Source organism: Rattus norvegicus, chromosome 6 (genome assembly GCF_021556685.1).
Source record: "Rattus norvegicus strain SHRSP/BbbUtx chromosome 6, alternate assembly SHRSP_T2T, whole genome shotgun sequence".
Taxonomy (NCBI): Eukaryota; Metazoa; Chordata; class Mammalia; order Rodentia; family Muridae; genus Rattus; species Rattus norvegicus.
The window spans coordinates 75,603,273-75,630,583 of record NC_141539.1 but is presented as its reverse complement, the minus strand read 5'-3'; the positions used below and the strand labels follow the sequence as shown (position 1 = coordinate 75,630,583).

Sequence of the window (27,311 nt, the reverse complement as noted above, 5' to 3'; positions counted from 1 at the left end):
TTGTGGATCTAAAACTCTTCTAAAGAAAACCTTTCCGGGTTTATCTATTGCGCCGGTATGGTTGAAAACGACTGGCCTCAGTCTTTGCATACGGTTTCTTTCTAAAACTAGTATCTACTGCTATTTTTTATTTTTTATTTTTTTTGTTCAAAGGATGAATAAATGAGAGTTCAGGAAGGAGTCTTTTTCTTCCTCTTTCTCTCAACTCTTGCTGCTCCTTCTTCATACCACCATCACCGCCGCCGGTAGCCCAGACAAGTCTCGACCTCATTATGTAGCAAGGATGACCTTGAACTCCAGCGTCCAGTTCTCTAGTGTCACAGTTACATGAGGACTCCACTAGCAGCGGCTAGCATTTAATTTTCAATGCCCATGAAATAAAAAGTTTGACGGGACTAACTACGGAAGTACGTGTGACCACAAGCCGAAGGCAAATGTCTTTAAAAGTCCTCGATGCTGCTGCTTCCTGGGACTCCGAGGTGGGCAAAGTTCCTGCAGCCTCAGTTCTCCCATCTGCACCGAGGCGATAACGACCGGACGGGCAGCGCACACGAGTTCCCAGGCTCGCTGTGAAGCGTTCTGGTAAACCGCAGGGCGATCCTCCACACAAATCCAGAAGGAGGGGTGACCCGAGGGCCGAGCGCTTGCGAGACGGTGGCCTCCGATCCGCAGGACTCAGGAGTGGCCGGCGCCGGGCAAGACGGGCGGAGCGTGCGCGAACCAGCTGCTCGCGGCGCGCGCCGATTGACAGCGCGGTGATTCGGGCGCCGGGAGGCCTGGTTGAAGAGAGCCGTAGCCGACAGCCGAGGGAGCCCGGCGCCCCCGTCGTAGCCCCGTGCCGCGGGCGGGCCTCCGCAGCGCCCCAGGTGGCCGCGGGCAGGGCGGCCGGGAGGCGTTCGCTCCGCCTCCGCCGGCGCGGCCTTCACCAGCCTCCGCGCCCGGCGCTCGGCCGACCCTTCTCCTGTCCCCGCCCGGCTGGCGATGGACGCGGCCTCTCCTCGCTGCCGGCGGCAGCTCCGCGCGGACCTGGCTTTGAACCGCAGGGTCTGAGGAGCCGCGTGCTGGGGTCGGGACCCGCGCTGGCTGCCGCCGCTCGGGGGAACCTCTCGCTTCCTTGTCACCGGGTCCCCGCGGAGGAAGGGGAGGGACGAGACACGGCTTTTCCTGTGCCGCCTGCCTGGCTCGACCTGCGCGGCCTGCGGTTTCCTGGGAACTCGAGGGCCGCGGCCGGGCCAGGCTCTGCCCGCGGCCTGCTTGGAGCTGGACCGGAGCTGTTTGGTACGGCGAGCCAGGGTAAGAGCCTGCGGTAAGGGTAGGCGGGGGCGCTGGGCGCCGTCCGCTGGCTGGGCCTGCGCGAGGATCCGGGGCCACCGAGCCCAGCGGCGAGCGCGGAGCTGGACCCGGGCGCGGTAAGGTCGGTCGTCCGCCGTCGCCTCTGCGTCTCGGGCCCTTTGTTCCCCTCCCCGGGCCCTACGGGGCTTGTCTTTCTGGCTCCCGAGCTCCGGGTACGCTCCCCTTGTCCTTGGTAAGGCTCAGCTGCCGGGCGGGGACCGGGGACGTCCCACTGGGCCTCTGAGTTCCGGGAGACCCGCACCCCGGCCGCTTGGCGGCTTCCTCTCGAGCTCGCAGGCTTGCTGCTTCTCCAAAACTTCGCCCTCCTCCCAGAGGCAGGTAGCTAAGTTAGGCAGGTTGGGTGTCAGCGTCGCGGCTCCGGCCTTGGTCAGGCTGTGGACAGTGGGGCAGCCCCGCCGGGCGCGGCCGATGGGCCCACTGCGACCCGTCTCTAGGTTCCCACACCGGCAGGTGGATTGCGTGGGACTCAGAGCTGTCCTTTGGTCAGGCACCTAGGAGCTTTTGTAATGACTTGCCTGCCTGGACTACTTCTCGATTTTTTTAAAAAAATAAAAACTAACTGCTTCATCCTATGGGAACCGAGAATGTCAGTGTGTGTGTGTGTGTGTGTGTGTGTGTGTGTGTGTGTGTGTGTGTAAAACCTGTTAGTTGCATTTATTTTAGCATCAAAACAACGACAACAAAAAGTTTTAAGAACATTTGCCAAGATTGCCAGAAGTTCTTATCAGTATTTTCTCCGCATAGGTAGATTTCATATCTAATAACTGTTTGTATTTGGACATATTTAGGAATAAGTTTGAGAATTCAAAATTTGTGAGAAGAGAAATTCAATTCGAAGGAGAGTGGATCGGAAAGTGTGGTCTTTAAAACTACTGGATCTGACCCATATCTAATGCCCCGATTTTTGGTGGGGTTTGGGCGGAGCTTGCAGGGAGAAGTTCACTGGTAGAAAAAACTTTTTTATAGGTGTTCTTTGCCTTTTGGCACAGACATTGGTGATAACAGACATTGGGATCCAAAACTTGTTTCATAGTGTTTGACCTAGACGGCTCTGGTTTCTAGTTAACTAGCAACCTAATCAGCATATATTCTTGTGTTGAACTGTTTTGTGTGTAGTGTATCTGTATTAAACCCAGGAAGTAGAGGGAAGTCCAAAACTGCCGCAGAGATAGAGCATACTCTTAGAAGTAATACTTTGCAGTTTTTGAAAGTTTTTTTTAAAATCATGTATATTTATTTTGTGTGTGTGCATGCCACAGTCAGTATGGAAATCAGAGAATAACTATGTATATACATACACAGATACGTGTGTGTGTGTGTGTGTATCTAGCAGATGTTCAAGAAAAAAATGTTTACACAGGCTGATCAGTTCTGAGCAAATGTTTGAAAACCCCTTTTCCCTTTTTCAATGCAGGCAAAGGGACATTTTAAAGACCATGGCAGATGTGGATCCTGATACGTTGCTGGAGTGGCTGCAGATGGGACAGGGAGATGAAAGGGACATGCAGCTAATAGCCCTGGAACAGCTATGCATGTTGCTTTTGATGTCTGACAATGTGGATCGGTGTTTTGAAACGTAAGTGCATTCCTCCATCACCTTCCTCTCGGGCCAGTGTGCTGACATCTGTTTCCAGCCATTTGCTGACTTCAGTTTGTGTGAAAACTTTCCTAGGGAAGTTTAAAATATCCCTTTAGACATTTCTGCAGTTGTCTGTGGTTAATGGGACCCTAGCAATGATAATCGTGATTGTGTAAATACATAGTTGTTCAATGAGTGTGGATTAGGAATACTAATACTGACCTATAGCTTGGTTGAGTCAGTTATGAACCATCCCAATTAAAACGATTATAAATGTTTATCTTCTTGAAAGCTGTTTCTGTATTATATGACTTGGAGAAAGATTAAGATCTAAGATTAGAACTGCCTGTTTCTTTAGTTTTCATATGTCATTGCTGTTGTTAAAATAATTTTTGGTTTGTAAATTTCATTTTGGATGATATATATTGTACTTTTTTTTTTTTTTTTTTTTTTTTTGGTTCTTTTTTTCGGAGCTGGGGACCGAACCCAGGGCCTTGCGCTTCCTAGGTAAGCGCTCTACCACTGAGCTAAATCCCCAGCCCCCATATTGTACTTTTTGAAGTACAGAAGCTTTGAAGTTATATTTGTGTATTTGTGTGTGTGTGTGTGTGTGTGTGTGTGTGTGTGTGTGTAAGAGAGAGAAAGAGAGAGAGAGAGAGAGAGAGAGAGAGAGAGAGAGAACATGCAAATACCTGCCATGGTGTGCAAGTAGAAATCAGAGAACAACTTTTGGGAGTTGAGTTCTCATTTTAGCATGTGGGTCCCAGGACTGAACTCAGGTTATCAGGTTTCGTGGTAAGTACCTTTACCAGCTGAGCCATCTCACCACCCAATTTGGAGAGTTTTAAACAGTTGTACTCAGCGATGATAATAGATTTGCATAAAAATATAAAAAAACCTCTGCCAGCTAGGCCACTTAGGCTGTGCTTTTCCTCTGGTGTGATTCTGGTTCAGTAAAGGAGGAAACATTCTTCTGGGTTTGTTTATGTTTATAGTCGTGAATTCCAATAAGTCATTAAAACCTTCTATACATGCTTTAATGCTGTTTAAAGGCAATTAAAAAATATTTGAGATATTGGCTTTAAGTTTGGTATAATTAATGTCTTTGGGGTAGAACTAGATTGTATTACTTGCTAAATATACATTGTTTTTTCAAAGTGTTTTCTCTTTGGTTTTTAAGTAATAGTTCGTATTTTTGTTCAAACAGTAGCTCATGTTGGCTCAGGCCTTTGGGAGCACTCAGGAGGTGGGGGTAAGAACAGCAGTTGAAGGTCATCCTTGGCCACACAGTGTGACCCAGGCCAGACAGCTATGAGATCTCGTCACACAAAAAGGAAAGTAAGGGTGCTGAGGGGCGGCCGTGTGGACAGAGGATGTTATCCTAAGGCTGAGGACATGGGTTCAGTGCCCAGAACCTATTTTGTAGAGAGACAGCCAGCTCTGACAAGTCGTTCTCTAACATTTCTAGCATCTTTGCATACACAGACTTGATTGAAGTTCTTAAGACTATCATCCATATCACAGTGGTTTATTTAATCCCTTTTTATCAGGAGATTCCTCTTTTTTTAAAGGGTTATTCTATGTATGTGAATATACATAAAATGAACTTTCAAAAGGAAAATTTTAACAATGTAAAATTGGTTCTTTTGAAAAATTCTACAACTAAACAAAACAGCTGTTATATTTTCTATTTTTCTTTGAATTCCTTTTTCATATATCATGTAATAAAATTTAAAAGAAAAATAAATTAAAATGAATTCAGATATGACATACTATGTAAAGGAATAAGGACTTTTTTTTATTTTAAAGACATATCTATTTTTATTTTATTTATATGAGAGGATTGTCTGTATGTGCACCATGTGTGTGCAGGTGTCTTTGGAGGCCGGAAGAGGGCATCAGGTCCCTGGAATGGGAAACTGTGAGTTGGCGTGTGCTGTTGCAAAGTGAATCTGGGTCCCCTCCAAGAGCTCTTACTCACTGAGCCATCTCTCCAGCCCCAGGATATTGTCAGTTAGACTGGTTAGTCCTGTTTCTTGTGACCTGGCAGCTATGTATTCAAAGTACACATCTGTTTAGATTTTGTGACCTTTTCTTTTCTAACTACTCCTCTTGTTAACCTTTGTTTTCCCATTTATTTTTATTTTATTTTCTAAAATTTATGAATAATATGTTGTGATGTGTGTGTGCGTGTGTGTTTGTCTTTATGTGGTGGTACATGTGGAGGTCAAAGGCTAACTTTCAGGACCTAGTTCTGTCCTCTCCCTCTCAGGTCTGGGGATTACTCTTAGCTAATTAGACTTGATTGCTCGCTGGCTCTGTTTCCCCTTTAAATCTTGGCTTGATTTCATCACCTATAGCCTTATATTTTTATATAAGACGTTATCTTGTTAGGCTGGGTAGTAGCACATGTCTTTAATCCCAGCACTTGGGAGGCAGAGGCAGGAGGATCTCTGAGTTCAAGGTCATCTTAGTCTACAGAGTGAGTTCTAGGACAGCCAGGGTACACAGAAAAACCTTGTCTTGATCCTCTCTCAAAGTTATCTTAATTTTGGTTATGATATTATGGTGCTAGGTTCAAGTTCTTTTTGTTAAAGATTTATTTTTATTATATGTGTATGAGTGTTTTGCTTGTATGTATGGATGTATGGCTTGAAGTGGATGTCAGATCCCTGCAACTGGACCTGCATATGGGTGTGAGGGACCATGTGGGTTCTGGGAACCAAACTTGGGTCCTCTGCAAGAGCAACAAGTGCTTTAACAACTGAGCTGATCTCTTTAGCCCCTAGGTTCTGCTTGTCTACTTAGCTTTGTTTGTTCCTCTATAAAATGACAATTATTTTATTTCAGTGGATTTCTTGTGGGGATTAATGGAGAGAATATATGTGAAAAAATGTTTCAAGTGAGGAAGTGATATAATGCCTAATTTTGAATTATATTTGGTACTTTTATTTCCTGAAACCAGTTTGGGAGTCTTTCTTGTTTTTAGACAGGTTCCCATGTAACCTGGGCTGGCCTGAAATTTGCTCTGTAGCCAAGATGGCCTTGGATTCTGTAGCCTCCACTTCTCAAGTATGTGCCACCATGCTGCCATTGCTTTCTTCTGTTTGTTTTGTGAGATGGGTGGGTGGGTGGGGGTAGAACTCTATAGTCCAGTCTGGTCTAGAGTTTACGATGTGGTGCAGGCTGCCTCTCAGCTCAAGGGGAACCTCCTGAGCGCTGGGATTCCAGTTGTGCATCACATCTGTCTTTCCTTCTGCCTCAGCTTCCTTAGTGCTGGAATTTCAGGCATGAATCCCCCACATCCAGCTTTTAAAATCTTCTAAAGTCAACAACTAGGGCAAATGAAATACAAGGTGTACATATTTTGAATACACCAGAGGAAATCTTGTAGTGGGATTTTATAAGGTTAGTAGTTTAGGTTATGTCTAATAAATCACGTTTATATATTTGATACATTTTGCCTGATTTGTTTGTATTGAAAGTGTGCCTCTGTTTAGTTAGGAAAGGCACATTGTGCATGGGAAACCATGGCCTTTGAAATGGGCAGAGCTGACTGAGTTCAGCATCCTGCCTTCACTGCAGAGTAGTGGTGCATTAAGCCTGCTTCCTAATCCTTGTTGGCTTTTTATGAAAATCAAGTGAGATTTATTCCTCTGAAATGCTAGCAGGTGCTTTTTGCATAATAGTTAAACGATTTCCCCCTTCGCATTGTTCCTGAATTTCTATGGTCTTGTTTTGACTGTCCTTTTGAAGTGAAAGAATATGCTTTATGTGATGTTGCTCTGCTTCTTACTGCCTGGATTTTCCGAGGCAGTCAGGTAAAAAGAGCTGGAGGTTCATTTGTAGTCATCATTAGCCTCTCAAATGTAATAGTCATTAGATAATCGTGGTCTTTGAGAAAATGGGTTTGCTGGCTCATATCTGTAATTCTAATGTTTGGGAGGCTGAGGCAAGAGGATTATTACGATCTTGTATCCTGCCTGGGGTACTAACTGAAACCCTGTCTCAAAAGTCAAACAAAAAGGGAAGTGACCTGATTGAGAGGTGATTCAGATTATGGACCCAGCCTTTGGGGAAGAAGCAGTGGTGCCCAGGCAGGGGAAGTGCAGGAACTCTTGGCCTAGTGGAGTGGTGACTGGACTGATGAGGTTGTGTGTCTGATGCACAGGCTTTGGATGTTATTATACAGGAGTACGGGGAGGGCATCGGAGCGCTGTCAATGAAACCCTATGATGCGCTTTTACATTGTTTTCTTTTCTGCTTCTGGGATCAAGTTCACCTACCCAGTCCTTAAATTTGTCTTTTAAAATGATTGCTTAGATCAGGTATGGCAGAACATACTTGTAACCTAACACTCTAGAGGCCAAGGTAAAACCTTGTCTCAAAAAACAAATCATAGGCTAGGGGTTGAACTCTGTAGTAATGTGCATGAACCAGGCTTAGCGTGTTCAGTCTCCAGCACCATGAAAGGGCTCTGCTGCTCAAGGATGGAGGCCTTGGTGTGATCCCTGGAACTCACAGCAAGAGGAGACTGACTCCTGCAACTTGTCCTTTCACTTCCACATACGCACAGTAGCATGCACATGGTGCGCATAAGCAAATAAATGTACTTAAATATAAAACAGCCCATAATGCAGCAGATCACGCGCAGAAGCAAATAGGAGAATAGGTTCTCTTCCATTAGGCCAGTGTTAGACATTCATAAAGATGTGAATTACCACCTTACTTCTCTCAAACGCGTTATTTGGTTACTTTCATTTTAACTTTATTTTTTACAAGCAATGGTTAAGTTAACATATAAGAAGCCTGTCTTAATATTTTCAATTTTATTTATTTAGTGAAGCAGAGTTGGTGCTTTTTCTAATTTTTAAAAAATGATTTATTTATTGTTATTTTATGTGCATTGGTATGTTGCCAATGTATGTATGCTGGTATGATGGTGTCAGGTCCCCAAAGCTGGAGCTTCAGACAGTTGGAAGCTGTCATGTGGGTGCCTGGGTCCTCTGGAAGGGCAGATAGTGCTCTTAACTGCTGAGCCGTCCCTCCAGACCCACTTTTTTCCTAATTTTTTTTATTACATTACATTTTATTTACTATGTGTGCTATCTTGTGTGTGTGTGTGTGTGTGTGTGTGTGTGTGTGTGTGTGTGTGTTTGTGTGTGTGCACGTATATATATGCATTTGTGTATATGGGCCATGGCATGCTGGTAATGGTCAGAGGACAGTGTGCAAGGACTTGTTCTCTCCTAGCATGGAGGTCCATTCAGCTAGCTTGCTATAAAAGCCTTTTGTTTTTAAGTTAAAAAAAAAAAAAGAATAAAAAGGGGGTTGGTGAGAGGACTCAGAGGTTAAGAGCACTGACTGCTCTTCCAGAGGTCCTGAGTTCAATTCCCAGCAACCACATGGTGGCTCACAACCATCTGTAATGGGATCTGATGCCCTCTTCTGGTGTGTCTGAAGACAGCTACAGTGTACTCATATGAATAAACAAATCTTAAAAAAAAAAAAAAGAGTCCCCAAGCTCCATCCACTGTTTGGCTGTGGGTGTCTGTATCTGTCTGAGTCAGCTGCTGGGTGGAGCCTCTCAGAGGACAACATACTCCTGTCTGCAAGCAAAACAGAGTATTATTAATAGAGTCACGGATTGGTGCTTGCCCATGGGGTGGGTCTCAGGTTTGGCCGGTTATTGTTTGGCTGTTCCCTCAGTCTCTGCTCCATCCTCCATGCCTGCATTTCATGTAGACAGGATACATTTTGGGCCAAATGTTTTGTGGGTGGATTGGTCTCTTTTGGGATTCCTCATTGGGGTTCCTTCCTGGCTACAGGAGGTGGCTTCTTCAGGTTCCAAATCTCCAAAGCTATGAATCACAGCTAAGGACTTTTTTTTGTGACAGGGTCTTCTGTGTAGTCCTGCCTGGAACTCACTATGTTCCAGGCTGGCCTCAGACTCAAGAAAGAGGTCTGCCTGCTCCTCTGCCTCCTGAGTACTGGGATTAAAGGTGCGTGCCACCATACCTGGCCTAAAGACTTTTAAAATAGCAATTTTGAGCATGAGGGTTAGCAGAAAGGAGGCATTTGTGGGTGTGTGTGTACTCATGGAGGCCCTTTGGAGCCATCCACGTTTTTAATCTAAGCTTTATTATCGGGAGTAAGTATATGTGGCAGAGGTGGCACCTGCACTTGCCATGTAATGAGTTTACCCATCAGAGGAGGATTCTGTGGAGGTGTTTTTCTCTTGGCTTTATATGGGTTCTGGGGATTAAGCTAAGGTCATTGGGCGTGTATGGCAAGCACCTTTACCAAATGAGCCATCTCACCAGCCCCACCCATTCTGTCTTGAGACAAGGTCTCCCAGTGGAACATGAGGCCCACCAGTTAGATTAGGCTGGCTCATCTCAAACTGTCCATGCCTCTACTTTAACAGTCCTGGGAATAGAAACCCACGACAGCATGTCAAGCTTTTTTCTTTTTTTTAGTTAAGAAAAATTATATTTTGTGTGTGTGTGTGTGTGTGTGTGTGTGTGTGTGTGTGTGTATGTGTTGAAAACGCACATGTTACAATAGCTTTCTGGAGTTGCTTCTGTTCTACCACATGTGACTGAGGATCAAACTCAGATTCTCAGGCCATTTTAAAATGTATTTGTGTAGCTATGTGTGCCTGCGTATGGGTATGAATGCAGGTGCTCTTGGAGGCCAGAAGTCTTAGATCCTTTAGAGCAGGGTTCACAGACAGCTGTGACAGAGAACCAGATTCTGGTTCTCTGTAGAGGTACAAGAGAAGCAAATGTTCTTAACCATTGAGTCATTTCTCTAGCCTTTAAAAGACAGTCTAACTTAAGCATGGGTATTCTGTTAGAGGATAAGACATACACCATAGTGGAAGTGGTACACACCTTTAATTTCAGTACTGGGGAAGAAGCAAAGGCAGGTAGATCTCTGAGTTCATGGCCAGCTGGTCTGTAGGGTGAGGCCCAAGACAGCCATGACTGAACAATGAAACCCTGTCTCAGAAAAAAAGAGTAAGACATTTGTAAGTGTGGGAAGCTCATGCTGGAGGGTTGCTAGGGGTTATTGTAAAGTAAACTGTAAGTACATTTCTAAATTCCCCAGATTCATTTGAGTATAGCTGGGATCATAGGTCTACACAACCATGCCTGGCTTCTATAGATCTGATTGGACTCAGGGCTTTGTGCATTCCAGGCAAGTGGCCTACCAACTGAGCTGTGGCTCCAGCTCTCCAGCCCGTTTTAAAAAACGTGGTATGTGGAGACAGGGTCTTACACTTACTGGTTACGCTGGCCATGAGTTTACTTCAGCTTAGGCAGGCCTTGAACTTGATGATCCTTCTGCTTTAGTCTCGCAAAGCCGGGATGGCAGGCTTGAGCTATCAGACCTGCTTGATGTGTCTTATATGTTAGGTGCATGACTCCTATCTTTAATTTTATAAAATCTTCCATTGTACTTGTGGAAAATACTTTCCACTAGGTTGTACAGATATTTTAAATGTTGACATATGGCTGGGGATTTAGCTCAGTGGTAGAGCGCTTACCTAGGAAGAGCAAGGCCCTGGGTTCGGTCCCCAGCTCCGAAAAAAAAAAAAAAGAACCAAAAAAAAAAAAAAAAAGATTTTGGGCTGGAGAGATGGCTCAGTGGTTAAGAGCACCCTACTGCTCTTCCAGAGGTCATGAGTTCAAATCCCAGCAACCACATGGTGGCTCACAACCATCTGTAAGGAGATCTGATGCCCTCTTCTGGTGTGTCTGAAGACAGCTACAGTGTACTTATATATAATAAATGAATAAATTTAAAAAAAAAAATAAATGTTGACATATTTCAGTCTAACAGTATAAAAAGCTAACACTTGTTACTTATATTAAAAGCATCTTTATTAGGATGCTGTCTGCTCTGGCAAATACATTCTGTAAGTTTTGCTTGAAAGCTTGAATGTTTTTATAGTTGGTAATAAGCCTTATAATAATTGTTTTACTTGTAGTAAAAGGTATGCTTCATTAATTTTTGAGAAAATGTTTCCCAGATATATTACATTTTACTGATTGATTGTGTGTGCGAGTGTGCATGTGTATGTGTACGCTCACCACAGTGAGTCCTGCAGAAGTTGTAGTACAACTTTTGGAGTCCGTCCTTTTACTACACGGGTATTGTGAATTGAACTCAGATTATTAGACTTGGTGGTAAGTTCCTTTGCTTGTTAACCATCTTACCAACTGTTCGCCAGACACTGAACCTGTATAATGTTTGTTTGTTCTTTGAGTAGAAATTTTGCTGCAAGAAAAGCCACTGGTTCAGTTCTCAGACAGTTGAACAGGCATTTTCACTGACAAGCGATTAATTATTCTTTGCTTATGTGGAAGCGCTTTGTGTTTATTTCAGATTTTCTTTGTACAATATTAAAAAGATTTATATCTGAAGGGTTCAGAATTAGTAAAATTAATAATTTTGTTGCTTCATCAGAGTTGTTCTTTGCGATTGGCCTTTATTTCCATGTTCCCACAGTGAAGGATACGGTTACTAGCATTAATTGTAGTTAGCTATGGCAGTTATCAGGGTAAAGCACTGGTGGTTGTTTGTTTGTTTTAGAAACAGGTTCGCACTGTGTAGCCCTGGCTGGCCCGGTACTCACTCTGTAAATCAAGCTGAATTCACAGTGCTACCCATGCCTCTCTGCCTCTCATGTGCTGGGGTTAAAGGTGGGGGGATACCAGTTCCAGCAGTTTTACCCCGCCTTGCTCCTACATTGTTAGTGCACTTGTCTGCACAGAAATAGGGATTCAGGAAGAGAAAGTGCAGTTTCATTGAGCCCTGTGAGCCTGGGTGAGGTCAAGTAGAATGAAGGCTGAAAGGTGTTCTTTGTATGTCAGCATCATTCTCAAGTGTACCTAGGGCCTTGTAGGTCAGAGCTGTACACTGAGCTCTAGCACCAGCCCTGAGCTTTAGCTTCTGATGATCACAGTGAGAACCACCAGAGGCTCTTGCTAAAACAAGTGTTCTGATTGAGTTGCCAGTATTCCTTTTCTTAAAAATTTTTATTTTATACGTGTTAGTGTTTTGCCTACATGTATGTATGTCCGTGCACCGTGTGTGTCTGGTGTTCTTAGTGACCAGAGAGAACATCTGATTCCCTGGCACTGAATTATAGTATGAGCCGCCACATGGGTACTAGGAATCCAGCCTGGGTCCTCTAGAAGCAGCAAGGGCTTTCAGCCACTGAACTGTCTCTCCAGGCCTGGTCTGTATTCCTAATATGCTTCTAGGTAATGCAAAGATGGTTCACCAGGAAATCCCACACACCTGTAATTGAAGCGTTTGAGAGGCTGTTTGAGGCTGACCAGTGCTATGCAGCAAGTCTGACTCAAAACAAACAAACAAGCAAGCAAATAGCAAACAAAATAAACTATTGGGTGGCAAATCTCAGATGTATTGGTTAAAGATAGTTATAGAAAAAGGTAAACAGACTAGGTTCAGTAGTGAGACGGTGTACCCATTTTAGTCTAAACTGTATTTTCTCATTGAAGTAGGAGGTTAAAAGGATTGTTTATATCTAGGATTGGTATGGGGGAATGAATGTATTCATATAGTAACTAGTGGCTTCCTGGCCTGTGAACCCTCTCTAAGCTAATCAGAATTACAGACTTAAAATAACATTATTGGCTTTTAGAGACCCAATCTTTCTCCCTCCTTCCTTCCTTCCTTCCTTCCTTCCTTCCTTCCTTCCTTCCTTCCTTCCTGTTAGTAGATCAGTTTACAGACTGCTTCTGTAGACTCCTCTGTGTGTGTGTGTGTGTGTGTGTGTGTGTGTGTGTCTAGTGTTTAATATATTTACTATGAAATTTTCACTGGATTATGAAGTTCATTGCTCCTTACCCCCCCCCCCCCACCTCCCCGGTTAAATGTAAATGCTGATTGAATTATAGACATTCTTTTTATGGAATATATTTTCCACTTAATCTTGAAATTCCTGTGCAGAATATATCCTGAGTCTGGACACTGCTTGGGAGAATGCTAGAGAAAGTTTTAGTTTTCCATGTTGTCTCTGTTTTCATCTCACTTACCCTGACAGAGTGAAGTTACTCTGGTTCCCTCTGTGTAAGGAATATTGATTAATAAGACAAATACATAGAGTGCCCAAAAGTTAAACAGGCAGCTTGTGTATATACTTTTTTTAATGTTCAAGACCTTCCTCAATTATATAGCATGTAGAGGCCAGCCTGGATACATTTGTCTCAAGATACTCACACTAAAGGACAGTTAAGAAACCAAATTTATTATTTTTTAGCTGAATATTTAAAAGTTTTTTTCATTTATATAATTGTATTTTTAGTGTTTTCATTAATATATAAAATGAGTTTCATTAGGGTTCCCCCCCCCCCCCCCCCCCCCCCAGAGCTGGGGACCGAACCCAGGGCCTTGCGTTTGCTAGGCAAGTGCTCTACCACTGAGCTAAATCCCCAAACCCTGTTTTTTTTTTTTTTTTTTTTTTTTTGAGACAGGGTGTCTCTGTGTAGCCATGGCTGTCCTGGAACTTTCCGTGTAGACCAGGCTGGCCTCAAACTCACAGAGATCTGCCTGACTCCGCCTCCTGAGCTTTTTTTTTTTTTTTTTTTTTTTTTTTGTTCTTTTTTTCGGAGCTGGGGACCGAACCCAGGACCTTGCGCTTCCTAGGTAAGCGCTCTACCACTGAGCTAAATCCCCAGCCCCACCTCCTGAGCTTTTAAAAGTGTATCTCACCAGGTCTGGCTCAGTCATAGTGCTTAAATTATTTTAGGTTTATTAAGGAAAAATCAGAAAGAACTCTGGGAAGTGGGAGATACCAAGGGAGGAGTAATGCTGCTGCTGCTGCTGCTGCTGCTTCCTCTTCCTCCTTGTTCTCCTCCTCCTTGTCCTCCTCTTCCTTATCTTCCTCTTCCTTGTCTTCATCCTCCTTATCCTTGTCCTCCTCTTCCTCCTTTTCCTCCTCTTTCCCCTCTTCCATTTCCTCCTTATCCTCCTCCTACTTCTCATGCTCCTCCTCATCCCCTCCCCTTCTTTTTTGGTTGTAAGTGTAGCCTTTAATACCTGAGCCATCTTTGTAGACCCTATCCCTGTTTTTGTTTTTTACTTTTAGCAAAGGAAGTAGTCTTAGACTGCTAAGAATATCTCCAAAGAAATCAAGTAAGAAGTTCCATTAGCAATAGTTTCAAAAGAACAAACAAAAACCTAGTAATAAAGCAAAGAGGTAGAAGACTTCTGAATGAAAATTTAAAATACTAAAGACATTGAAAAGGATGCTAGGAGAACACTGCCATGATTTGGATTGGCAGAATTCTGTTGTGAAATGATCTATAGATGGAATCAGTATTCTAGAGCCATTCATTCATTCATTTTTTTTTCTTTCTTTTCTTTTTTTCAGAGCTGGGGCCTGAACCCAGGGCCTTTCGCTTGCTAGGCAAGCGCTCTACCACTGAGCTGAATCCCCAACCCCCCATTTATTCTTCATAGAGTAGACAGACTCTCTTTTACACTCCAGATTTTATCTCTCTCCTGGTCCACTCTCTGACTGTTTCACAACCCATTTTCCCTCCTGCCCCCCATCTACACAAGAACCCCTCCCCCAACCCCCAGCCGACCCCTAAACTCCCTGGGGCCTCCAGTCTCTTGAGGGTTAGGTGCATCTTCCCTGACTGAACCCAGACTGGGCAGCCCTCTGCTGTGTATGTGTTGGGGGCCTCATCTCAGCTGGTATATGCTGCCTGGTTGGTGATCCAGTGTCTGAGAGATCTTGGGGGTCAAGCTTAAAATGAAACTGCTGGTCCTCCTACAGGGTCACCCTCCTCAGCTTCTTCTAGCTTTTCCCTAATTCAGCCAGAGGGATTAGCAGCTTCTGTTCATTGGTTGGGTGTAAATATCTGCATCTGACTCTTTTCAGCTGCTTGTTGAGTCTTTTGGAGAGCAGTCATGATATGTCCCTTTTTGTGAGCATTCCATAGCCTCAGTAATAGTGTCAGGCCTTGGGGCTTCCCCTTGAGCTAGATTCCAATTTGGACTGTCGCTGGACCTCCTTTTCCTCAGGCTTTTCTCCATTTTTGTCCCTGCAGTTCTTTCAGACAGGAGCAACTATGGATCAGACTTTTGACTGTGGGATGGCAAGCCCACCCCTCACTTGATGCCCTGTCTTTCTATTGGAGATGGGTTCTACAAGTTCCCTCTCTCCATTGTAGGGCATTTCATCTAAGGTCCCTCCCTTTGAGTCCTGGGAGTCTCTTATCTCCCAGTAGATGTACCTGGAAAAAAAAAAAAAAGACTCTTAAGAGCTAAAGAATCCCTGTGCAGAATGAGCAAGGCTGGAGAACTATAGCACCCGAGCTTAAATTATACTCCAGAGCCATAATGACAAACACAGCATGGTCTTGGTACAAAACAGACATGTAGACTATAGAGACCAGAGGACCCAGAAGTAAAGCACACAGCTCCAGTCTAGTGGGAACAGAAAGAAAAGAGGGATTTTTTAGACTGACTTACCATAGTCTGGGTACTACAAGGGTTGTCTTCACAGCAGACAGGGTGAGAACCAGGACCTGCTTAGTTTCTTCAGCAGTCTCAGTCTGGTGGAAGCCCTGGCAGATTCCTATGAAAACACTGCTCTTCAGTTAGTGGGTCTGAGAGCTGATGTCAGAAAAAAAATGGCAGTAGTAGCAACAGGTAGATGAGATGAATTGGCAGCCCAATGGAAGGCAACCTTCAGGCATAAAGCAGAACCTTTCTCTTCTTTTTGACTTCTTTTTATCTAGTTGTTGTCAAAAAGTGGCACTCACATGAAAGGTAAGTCTTCTCACTTTGCATAACCTCATGAAGACAGTTCCCTACCAGGTATGCACAGCACTGTGTACTTTAGTTGGTTCTAGGTCCAGTTAAGTTGATAACCAGCTATGAACTATTCAAACAGCCAACTAATGCTTGACCCAGTTGTCAAAAACATACATTGGAAACATAGATGTTCTCTTTAATAAATGGCACTGGTAAAATTGACTTACAACATGAGGAAGAGTGAAATTATATCCATCTTTCTTACTTTGACACAAAAGTCACTTCATTATCAATCAGAGGACCTGAAATTTGGAAGCTAATAACAATGACGTTCAGCTGTTTGACGTTGTAACATGACTGTGATGTATAAATGCATTGAGCCACATTCATAGGTACCCCAGCTGCCTCAGGCCACAGGGTGGACATACTTGTATTATGGTAGACTACTTGAAGGCATAGGCATAGGCAGAGGACCTTCTGAGACTCAAATAGCTCACGAAATAGTTTCAAGAAATGGAATTGTATAAAAGTAAACCACTGTACAGCAAAGGCGTTGGTCAGCAGGGTAGAGCGACAGCTTAGAGAATGGGTGAGATTCTTTGCCAGTTAATAAATCTTAAAAGACATCAGCATTTGGAACATAGAGAGGACTCACAGCCAGGCATGGTGACATAGTCCTGTAATCCTAATATTTGGGAGATGGAGGTAGTAGGGTCAGGAACTCAAGATCATCCTTGGCTACACTGGTGGTGTGAGGCCATCTTGAACTATATAGGAAACCTTGTTTCAAACACTACCAACCAACCAAACTATGTAGTCAGTAAATGGACAGAATTGGGCCTCATTAGCAGTACCTGTAACCCCAGCATTTGGGAGGCTAAGACAGGAAGATCTTGTGTTCATAGTTAGACCCTGTCTCCAAAAAGAAGAACAAAACTAGAAAGTGAAAGTTGGAGGATTGCTTCTCCACTTAGTGCAGAGCTGCAGCAGTCAAGACAGTGCTGTTGATGGTGATACGACGAACAAGTAGGTTGATGGAACAGAAAGTAGTTCAGAGACAGACACATGCATGTATGAGTAACTGTTTAAAAATTGCTTTTATTTTGTATTTTCCTGGAACACAGTGTTTATGTCCCACTGGGTAGTCTGGAATTCCCGATCCTCCTCTCTCTCCCTCTGATTGCTGGGATCACAGGTGCTGCACTGCATTAGCTCTGGAGAACTTATGTCTGACAAACGAGCCAAAGACAGCTGAGCAGGAAAAGGATAATTTTTTCCCCAGTACTGAGAATGAAACCCAGGGCTTTGTACATATTTAGTACTCCATCACTGAGCTATACCCCATCGCTGAGCTGTACCACCAGCCTAAGGTTTTTCCATGGGACTGAGACATTACGCTGGGCAGTGGTAGTGTATGCCTTTAATCCCAGTACTCCAGAGGCAGAAGATTTCTGTGAGTTCAAGGCCAGCCTGGTTCTGGGACAGCCAGGGCTACACAGAGAAATCCTGTCTCAAAAAACAAACAAGCAGACAGACAGACTAAATAAATAGATAGATAGATAGATAAATAAAATTCACATCATACAATATGTAAAATTAAATGCAAAACTGTAGACATAAATGTATAACACAAAAGCAACAAGACTAAAAGAGCATGTAAGATAACTTTATGCTGTTGGATTAGAGGCAAATATTCCAGGCAATTAGCAAAAGCACAGCCCATAAAAGAATAAAGTCATATGTCTGAATATTTTCACTATTGAGTTTCTTTAAAATACTTAAAAAAAGATTTTGTTTTTTTAAGACAGGGTTCCTTTGTGTAACTCTTACTGTCCTGAAACTCACTCTGTAGACCAGACTAACTTTGACTCGGGATCCTCCTGCCTCTGCCTTCTGGATGCTTGTGTGGGATCAAAGGCATGTGTTACTACCTGGCTCACTTTTTAAAATTGTGTGTGTGTGTGTGTGTGTGTGTGTGTGTGTATGTGTGTGTGAGTGATTCTTTCCCTTTATGTTGGGGCCCTAGGGATTGAACTCAGATCATCAGGCTTGGCATTTACCTGCTGAGCCGGCTCACATTCCCATTTTAGTCAGTCGTCCCCCGTCGCCTCCCCCCCCCCCCCCCCCCCGTCCCCATACCCCCCCCCCCCCAGCTGGGGACTGAACCCAGGGCCTTGTGCTTGCCAGGCAAGTGCTCTACCGCTGAGCTAAATCCACAACCCCCCCCATTTTAGTTTTAGTTATTTTATATATACACATACACCTGTGCACCATGTGTGTTCCTGGCACCCATGGAGGCCAGAGAGGGTACCAGATCCTTTCTGGAAATTGGAGTTAGATGATTTTTGTATTGCCATGTGAGTGCTGGGAATTGAACATAGGAATTGAACCTTGAACGTCATGTGCTCTTAGCATCTGACTAGCTTCCCAAGGATTTCTTTGTTAGTTCTTTTCTCTCTTCTCCCATCTTTTAACCCTTCAGCTCCCAGGAGCTCTCTTAATTAGTCTTCTATCTAGAAAGCTAAGTCTGAGTTTTTAGCCGGGTTTTGCCCCACTCCCCATTCCATTTCTTGGCTGTTATTGACTCTGTTCTTATACTTGGACTACCCTCAGGATGAAAGTGGTGAGAAAAATGGGTGTGGGGGAGGTAACAAGAACACCCGAAAGCAGGATTTTTCTCTAGCTCTTTGGATTATAGGAACCTTAAGGTCCCAGGGGTTTTGAAGCATGTGTTGGGGCCAGCTCTGGGGCCAGATTAGGAGGGAAAACCCCCAAGGAATCACCCCACATTTTCCTTTTCTTCTCAGTTTCTGTTGTGTGCTTCTGCCACACAGTTATGGTATGTTAGCTTTCTATAGCTATGACCAAATTCTTGAGAACAACTTAAAAGAAAAGATTCCTTTCAGTTCATGGTTTTAAGTGTTTCAGGATGTATTCATTTGGCTCTATTGTTTTAGGGTGTATGGCAGGGATCCTGATAGAGCAAAGCTTTTCACCATGTGACAGTCTGGAAGGTAAAAGGAAGGACTGGAGCCCTCCTACCTTGCTGTTGCCTGCCGGGCATCACCAGCTTTCTCTACTAGGCCTAACCTCCCAAAGACGGTTTACTACTGACACCGCTCTGCAGTCTGCTTTGAATATGTGAATCTCCCCGGGACTTCCAGATCTAAGCTTATAAGCAGAGGCCAGAGTGTGAGAGAGATGAGAAAGGGCAGGAAGGGATGGCTCAGTGGTTATGAATGTGTACTGCTCTTTCAAGAATCAGAGTTTGTTTCTAGCACAGTTCCCAGTTCCCACACTGGGTGACTCAATACTATGTGTAAATCAAGCCCTATGAGATAGACACACTAAAGTATTTTTAAATCAAGAAAAGAAAGGTTGAAATCTACCTTTGTAATGTTATTTATATTCTGACCTCCAGTCCGTCTGCTGATGGATACTGTTTCGGAGTCTTTGAGTAGGTAATTTTTGTAGTCCACCCAGTCTCTAGTTGTAATCATGGAACGTGAAGGCTCTAATAAGTTTACACTATTGATAGTCACTAACGTTTACGTTTTTTTTTTTTTTTTGTGACTGATAGGTACTCTTTGACTTAAGATGGGGTTATAGCTCAGCAAATCTCTTGTTAGTTGAAAATAACATCAAATAGAAATACATTTAACGTATCTAAACTACTGGAAATCATAGTTCAGCAAAGAGATTGTTGAATTTTTGATGTTATACAAAGAAACATATAATCAGAGTGAAAGTCAGTCAGCAAGGCATCTGTTTGCAAAAAGGGTATGCTGAACCCATACCAGCCAGCCAAAAGGGCCTTTCTTTTTTATTCCTGACTTAGGTGATAATTGTCTCATTCCATTGGTGGCAGCTTACTTTGCAATATGAAGTAATTGGCAAATTGTCACAAAGGAGAAGGGAGAGATCCCTTGTTGGGCTAACTACCTTTGATATGAAGGATACACTGTGTGGAGGAGGTTGTTTACCCCCATGGTGTTGTGGCTGCCTAGGAGCTAATGTGGCAGGCTGCCACTGCAGATCATGAGAGGATATTTTAGCCCAGGAAAAGGTCAGCATTCAAAAATTGCATTAGGTTTTCTCCTGAATGTGTATTGCTTTCATACCATTGTGGCCAAAATATTTTGTTTCTTGAGACAGCAATTGCTTGTGTAGCCCAGGCTAGCTTTGATTTCATAGTGTAGGCCAAGATAGTCTCAAATCCCTGATTATTCTGCCTCTGCTTCCTGAGTGCTTGGATTACAGTGTGTGCTTCCATTCAAGGTCTAAGTTTAAGACTTGAGTATTTAGTTTCTGTTCATTTCTAGACTAAAAACCTTCATGCAAATGGAGGCACAGTGTTGATGTTGCCAGCCTTCCTCAGTGACTCTTCTACCTCATTCTTTAGGTCAGGGTCTAACCTCACCTATAAGGCTAGTCTTTAGAGTGAGCTTACTTCAGGGATTCAGTCTCCTCCATCCATGGCTGGTACCACAGGCTAACCTTCATGTTCAACCAGCATTTGTGTGGGTTCTGATGATCCAAACTCCAACCATCCTGCTTACATCTGAAGCCGTACCTGCTGAACCATCTCCTCAGCTCTCCACAGTCCACTTTAGTCTTTTGAGACAGGGTCCCTTTCTAGTCACAAACTCCCCTGAAACCCTCCTGTTCTAGCCGTTCAAGTGCTGGCTTATAGGTGTGAGCTACTAAAGTCTCAGTTTAGCTCCCCTTACTTTTAGTATATTTATATGATCTACTCCCCTGCGTGATTGCCCTCTTCCCTTTGTCCCTCAGACACCCTGTACCAGATAGCGTCCTTCACCTCCATGGATATTCTTCTCGCATTAGTGCTAGGCACATTGTATATGGATGCCTAAGGGTCGAAATGGTCCTGTGTTAGAGCTTTAATAAAAGAAGGGAGAGAAGCAGGAAGATTGAGGATGTCAGTTACAAGAATAGTGCATAGGGTTTTTGATTGCTTGGATGTGTAATTTTGGGGAACGGGAGAAAAAAGAGGATGATTCTCAGGTTTAGGTTTTCTGGTTAGTTGACATTAACTGTGAGGGAAATTTGGGCCTATAGAGACATAAAGCAGGGTTTTGTTTTAGAGGTACTAACATAATATACCTGTGCCAACTCTAGCGGGAGACCCTGATAAGGAGGGAGTTGGTCTGAGGTACAGATAGGCAATTTCTTAGCATTTTTCAAAGAGGCCTTGTTTAAGTAGATAATTCAGCCTGAGCTTTATGGTTGCTGAACTAACTCAAGTATTTTTTGTAAGCAAGCTCTTCACTTTGTAAGCCTATGTGGGTTACAGTTAGGGTTAAATACACATTCACATTAGAAATAAATTCAGGGAGTGAACACATCAGTCAAATAAGAGGAGAGAATGAACTCTTAGAGATTAGAATGGACAAACTAGAGGCAAAAATGATGTGTCAGATATTTATTGCAGGAGCTGGAGAGATGGTTCAGTGGTTAAGAGCATCGACTGCTCTTCCAGAGGTCCTGAGTTCAAGTCCCAGCAGCCACATGGTGGCTCACAACCATCTGGGATGGGATCTGATGCCCTCTTCTGGTGTGTCTGAAGACATAAATAAATAAATCTTTAAAAAATATTTATTGCAGACAGTAGAGGAATTTTAGGTACAATAGACATTTAACATTAATGTCATAAACTTATAGTGAAGTCAGTTTTCCTGATTAAGCAAACTTTTTTAGTGTATTTTTAGCGGTGGATTCAGACCACAGAAGGTGAATTGTAGTCATAGTCAGGAAATGAGGGATGATATTTGAAGGGTTTACTTGTTTGTGGATAGTATTGAAGTACTAGACAACTAATAATACAGGTGAAGTTTAGTTATCTGTCAACTTCCAGGGGCTTTTCTAAAGTGAGGGTAAGAAATTTCCTCACCACTTTATACAACCCAGTAAAATTAAATAAAGAAAGAAACCTAAGAAAGAGGGACTGAAGAGCCAGTGAAAGTCCTCCGCTGAGGGAGTATAAAATGGGGAGGTCAAGTGGAGTGCATCAGGGCGGAATATGCCTGCCTTACCTGCTTTAAGCTTGTATGATTTTTTTTTTCTTTTTTTCCAGAGCTGGGGACCGAACCCAGGGCCTTGCGCCTGCTAGGCAAGTGCTCTACCACTGAGCTAAATCCCCAACCCTGTGCTTGTATGATTTTAAACTAGCATAACTGTAGTCCTTTCAGCTGGTCTGTATGAGATGGCCCCATGGTTAGGAGCACTGGCTATTCCAGAGGACATTACTTCCATTCCCAACACTCACATGGCAGCTCATTACCATGTGTAACTCTACTTAGAGGAGCTCCAACACTTCTGGCCTACTCCATGGGCATCAGATACTATTTGTACTCATGGTACACACAGACAGAAACCCGTTCACATAAATAAATAACTTTAAAAATGTTAGTGATAAGTTTGTGTGTGTGTGTGTGTGTGTGTGTGTGTGTGTGTGTGCGCGTGCATGTGTGCATACATGTGTGGGAAGGGCACATGCATATGGAAACCACAGGTTGACCTAGGGAGTCTTCCCAGTCATTCTCTACCTTATTTTTTGAGACAGAGTCTCAAAAATAGTCCCCGATTGGCTAATGTGTCTGGCCACTGAACTCTGGGGACCCCCTGGCCCTGTCTCTGCCTCCTCATTGCTGGGTGGGATCATAGTCACATTCCAGTGGACCAGGCTTTTTTACTTGGATGGTGGAGATCTGCAGTCCTAACCTCTTGCTTGTGTGGTAAGCACTTTACCCACTGAGCCATCTCCCCAGTCTCCCAAATTAGTAATTTTAAATGCATTTGAATATACTAGTGCCTTAGTGTTGAAAAGTAACAGTACCCAGTATGGTAGTGCATGCTATGAATCCTAGCATTTGGGAAACAGAGGGAGGTGGATCTTTTGAGTTCAAGGCCAGCCTGGTGTACAGATACAGTTCTAGGACACCTACAGCTATACAGAGAAACCCTGTCTCAGAGGAAGAAGGGAAGGAGGCAGGGACAGAGACAGAGATAGATAGATAGATAGATAGATAGATAGATAGATAGATAGATAGATAGATAGGGACAGAGACAGAGATAGATAGATAGATAGATAGATAGACAGACAGACAGACAGGAAGGAAGGAAGGAAGGAAGAAAGAAAGAAAGAAAGAAAGAAAGAAAGAAAGAAAGAAAGAAAAAACATTACCAACCAACCAGAGCTCCCAGGGACTAAACCATTACCCAGAGAGTACACATGGACAGATCCGTGGCTCCAGCTGCATATGTAGCAGAGGATGGCCTTGTTGGGCACCAGTGGGAGGAGAAGCCCTTGGTCTTGCCAAGGCTGGACTCCCCAGTGTAAGGAATGTCAGGGCGGGGAGGTGAGAAGGGGTGGGTGGATGGGATAGGGGGCTTATGGACAGGAAATTTGGAAAGGGAATAATATTTGAAATGTAAATAAAAAATATCCAAGAAAAAAGAAAAAAAAAAGAAAAACATTTTCATGTAAAAAAAAAATCAACTATATATATATCAGGTGTTTTATACTTTCACTTAAAATCTCATGAAGCAAAAGGCCTAGATGAAGAATGCCCTGGAGCCTTGTGATCTCAGCCCATGGCTAATTCCAGGCCAGCCTGGGCTACATAGTGAAACTTTGTCTGAGAAAACCAAAAGGAAAACCAAGTGTGCAAAGTAGATTTTCATTATAGTCGGCATAAGATAAACTGTGATGTAGAGCTTCTTAGGTTTGTTTGTCTATTTTCCTCAGGAATAAAGTTAATTACATTGAAAATTAGAGGCTCTAATGAGGTTAAAACCTGGTGGGCTTTTTTTTCTTTTCTCTTTTCAGTTATAGGTATCAAACCCAGCCAGGGTCATGCGCATGCCAGACAGGTAGTGCTCTATGGCTAGGTATACTCCTAGTCTTCTCTTTTAAACTGGTTCTCTCACAGTACTTGCTCTTGTTCTTCACATTTTAAAGAACACACATCATCATGTCTTAAACTAACAAAGCCTCTTGTTTTCCTATTAAATACGTGTTTCACTTATTGTTCTGTTGCTGTGAAGAGACACCATGACCCAGGTTACTTATAAACCAAAGCATTTAATTGGCTTGCTTACAGTTTTAGAGGGTTCATCCAGGGTCATTATGGTGGGAAACGTGGCAGCAGGTAGGCAGTCATGCCACTGTAGCGATAGCTGAGAGCTTACATCTTAGCCACAAGGCAATAGGCAGAGAGAAGTGGGGAGGGAGGGATAGACAGACTGAGAGATGGCATGGGCCATTCGAAACCTGCAATCGCACCCCCACTGACACACCTTCTCCAGTAAAGCCATACCTCCTAGTTCTTCCTAAACAGTCCAAATGGGAACCAGACATTTGAATGTATGGGCCTAGAGTCTGTTCTCATTCAAAACACTATAATAAGTTTATGCTAAACATTTCTATTTCTTTTTTTTTCTCTTGAAACAAGTAGTTTTTGTTTGCTTGGTACCTGCAGAAATCAGAAGAGGGCATCAAATCCTTGAATTGGCATTAGTAGTAGTTGTGAACCTTAGTCCTCTGTCAGAATAAGTGCTCTTAATTCAAGAGAGCTCCTTAATTACATTGAGGAGAAAATGCCATGTGTATATGGCATATTAAACAATCAATCAGAGACTCCTCATGTGACTATTAAGGCCCAAGAATGGACTCATGGGGCTCACGGTAGCAATGTAACATAAGGGTTATGTTTAGAAACTCTGTTGGAGGGGTTGGGGATTTAGCTCAGTGGTAGAGCGCTTGCCTAGGAAGCGCAAGGCCCTGGGTTCGGTCCCCAGCTCCGGAAAAAAAGAACCAAAAAAAAAAGACATTGGCTCTGTTGGAGCCAATGTCTATCTTTGTGTAAGTTCTATCACTGGCCAGCTGTGTCATCTCTCCATTTCCATAAAATAGGAAATCTTACTGATACGTCACTGACTCTGGATATGGTTTTTCTTTTTAAATTGTTTTAGATAAATGAGTGCTTTGCCTACATGCATGTCTGAGTACCATGTGTGTGTAAAGCCTGCAGAGTCTACAAGAGGACATTTGGACTAGAGTTCTGAGGTTTCTGCTGAATAAGTTCACCCTTTCTAGTTCCTTCTGAACTCTGGCTGGCTGATTCAACTCAGCTGTTCTGGCCCAAACTTTTCTAAGATGACTGACTCAATCTGACTTTTCTCAGCTTCTCACTGAATTGCCCTGCCTGGCCTCAAAATAACTTTGACAGTCTGTTCTAATCTTGTGACTCCTTCTCATTCTCTGACTTGTTCTGTCTTCACCTGTGTCTAGCTTATTTCTGCAGCCTGTCTCTGTACAAACTGCCTCTGAATGAATGGCCACAGACTCCACTGCAGTGCACTGCCGTTCTACCCACTGACTTGGCCTGACTGACTAGAACTCAGAGATCCTCATGCTTCTGAGTGCTGGGATTAAAGCCATGTACTACCATGCCTGGTCCTAAGTTTTTCTTTAACTGACACTTGCTCTATACCAGGTGGCCTTGAATTCAGAGATCTCCTTGCCTCTGTCTCCTATGATTAAAGGCATGTATTCTAGCCAGATTACAGAGACCTAGAAGGTCTTTGGATGTAATCCCTTTCCAGAGCAGCCATGTTGTTGGATTAAATTCTACAGGTGCTGAATCAACTGTAATGTGTTAATTTCTCCTTTATGATAATCATGTAAAGTAGGTGTTATTTAACTACTCTCTGCTTCTAATGTAGGCTTAGAAAGACTACAGAGCTGTTGTTTTCTGCTTTAACCCAGTTGTTAAAGTTTCAAAGAGGTGCCTGCTTATATAACCCATGAACTGTGGCTGCTGAGGTGGTTTACTGGGGAAGTTGCTTATGGTCAAGCCCGATGATCTGAGTTTGATCCACTGGACCCACACGGAGGAAGGAGAGAACTGATTCCCATAAAATGTCTTCTGACCTTCAACTCCTGAGCTGTGGCATGTGTGCACCTAAATGCATACAGAAACACAGACACACATTCAAACACACACGATGGCATGTGTATACCTACATGCACACACACACAAAATGTGGCACATGTGCACCTGTATGCACACACACAGAGACAAGCAACATTGTAGCATTTTTATGCCTACATGCACTCACACAGGCACTGGTGCTCACACACACACACACACACACACACACACACACACACACACACACACACTGTGTCATGTGTATATCTTCTTGCATTACACTATGGCAGTGTGCATGTACATGCACATAGACACACATAGACACACATGCACTCATGCCTGATTTTGAAATAAAGAGAAACATTAAATGTTATGTGTGCTGGCTTTATTAGGTTTAATGAACAGGGAATATTTAACTGTTTGGAGGAGATTATGATTTCAAATTAGTGCTGTTGCTTGGAATTCTGGCTTGGAATTGCCCAGTGATGAAATTTGTGTGTGAGTATTTTAGAGGAAACAAAATAATGTGAAAATACTCCTACTAATGTTTACATATAATATTGAAAATAATGCTAACATTTTGTTTAGTAATTTTAATTGTAATATGATTTCTTTTACTGTAGATGTCCACCTCGTACTTTCCTACCAGCTCTCTGCAAAATTTTTCTTGATGAAAGTGCTCCAGACAATGTCTTAGAGGTGACAGCTCGTGCCATAACGTACTACCTGGATGTGTCTGCAGAGTGCACCCGAAGGATTGTAGGGGTGGATGGGGCTATAAAAGCACTCTGTAATCGCTTGGTGGTGGTTGAACTCAACAACAGAACCAGCAGAGACTTAGCTGAACAGTGTGTAAAGGTGAGCACTACTTACATTATATATAGAATAAAAAGTACGTTTTAGCGAAAAAGTAAAATTCTGTCACCTTTTTTCTTTGAGAATGGTTGAGAACGGTGGAAGTAACAGCCATTGTGGTTTCAAAGTTCCCTTAAGGGTTGGGAAGTGAAATCTCTGGATGCGTCCTGCTTTGCTTTGGTGATTTTCACTTCTGTTAGTCACTAGCACTTGAGAGAAGTTATTCATGCTTTTACCCAGAGCTATTGTATATAAAAATAGTAACAAAGTTCACCATGGCAAATAATACTAGTACCCAGTACAGTACAGGCATTTTTCTGAGCACTTTAAGCCATCATGTAGTTCTGTGAATTACCAGTAATATCATAGCTATTTTACAGATGCAAAAAATCAGTACACTGAGCACATAGTGACAGCAAAGATTTGACGATTAGGAAGTCTGGTTTTAGGACCTGTAGACTTAGCTATTTCATTACCATCTCATGAGTAAACTGTTTTAGGGATCACAGAGATGGTTCAGCAATTATGAGAGCTTGCTGTTCTTGCAAGGAACCAGAATTTGGTTTTCGGCATCCACATTGGATATCTTACAGCTATCTGTAACTCCAACTCTAGGAGGATCTAATTTTTCTGGTCACGGGCAACTGTATTTGTGTGAGCATGTGTAAACATAAACACATAAACACATGCACACACACTCTCTCTCTCTCTCTCTCTCTCTCTCTCAGAATAACTGTAAATTTTGTGCAGCTTTAAAACGATCA

General features: G+C 43.2%; 1 protein-coding gene across 8 annotated transcripts in view; it reads left to right on the top strand.

Moving 5' to 3' along the window:
• Window positions 1-912: 912 nt before the first annotated feature.
• Hectd1 (HECT domain E3 ubiquitin protein ligase 1) overlaps window positions 913-27,311 on the top strand; it is a 90,129-nt gene continuing 63,730 nt past the window's right edge. For 5 of the 8 annotated variants that reach the window (XM_087553810.1, XM_087553807.1, XM_087553809.1 and 2 more), the window contains exons 1-3: window positions 913-1,293; window positions 2,768-2,929; window positions 26,316-26,550. In XM_087553810.1, coding sequence (XP_087409936.1) covers window positions 2,790-2,929; window positions 26,316-26,550 — 375 coding nt within the window. In that variant the 5' untranslated portion in view covers window positions 913-1,293; window positions 2,768-2,789. 8 annotated transcript variants of the gene reach the window in all.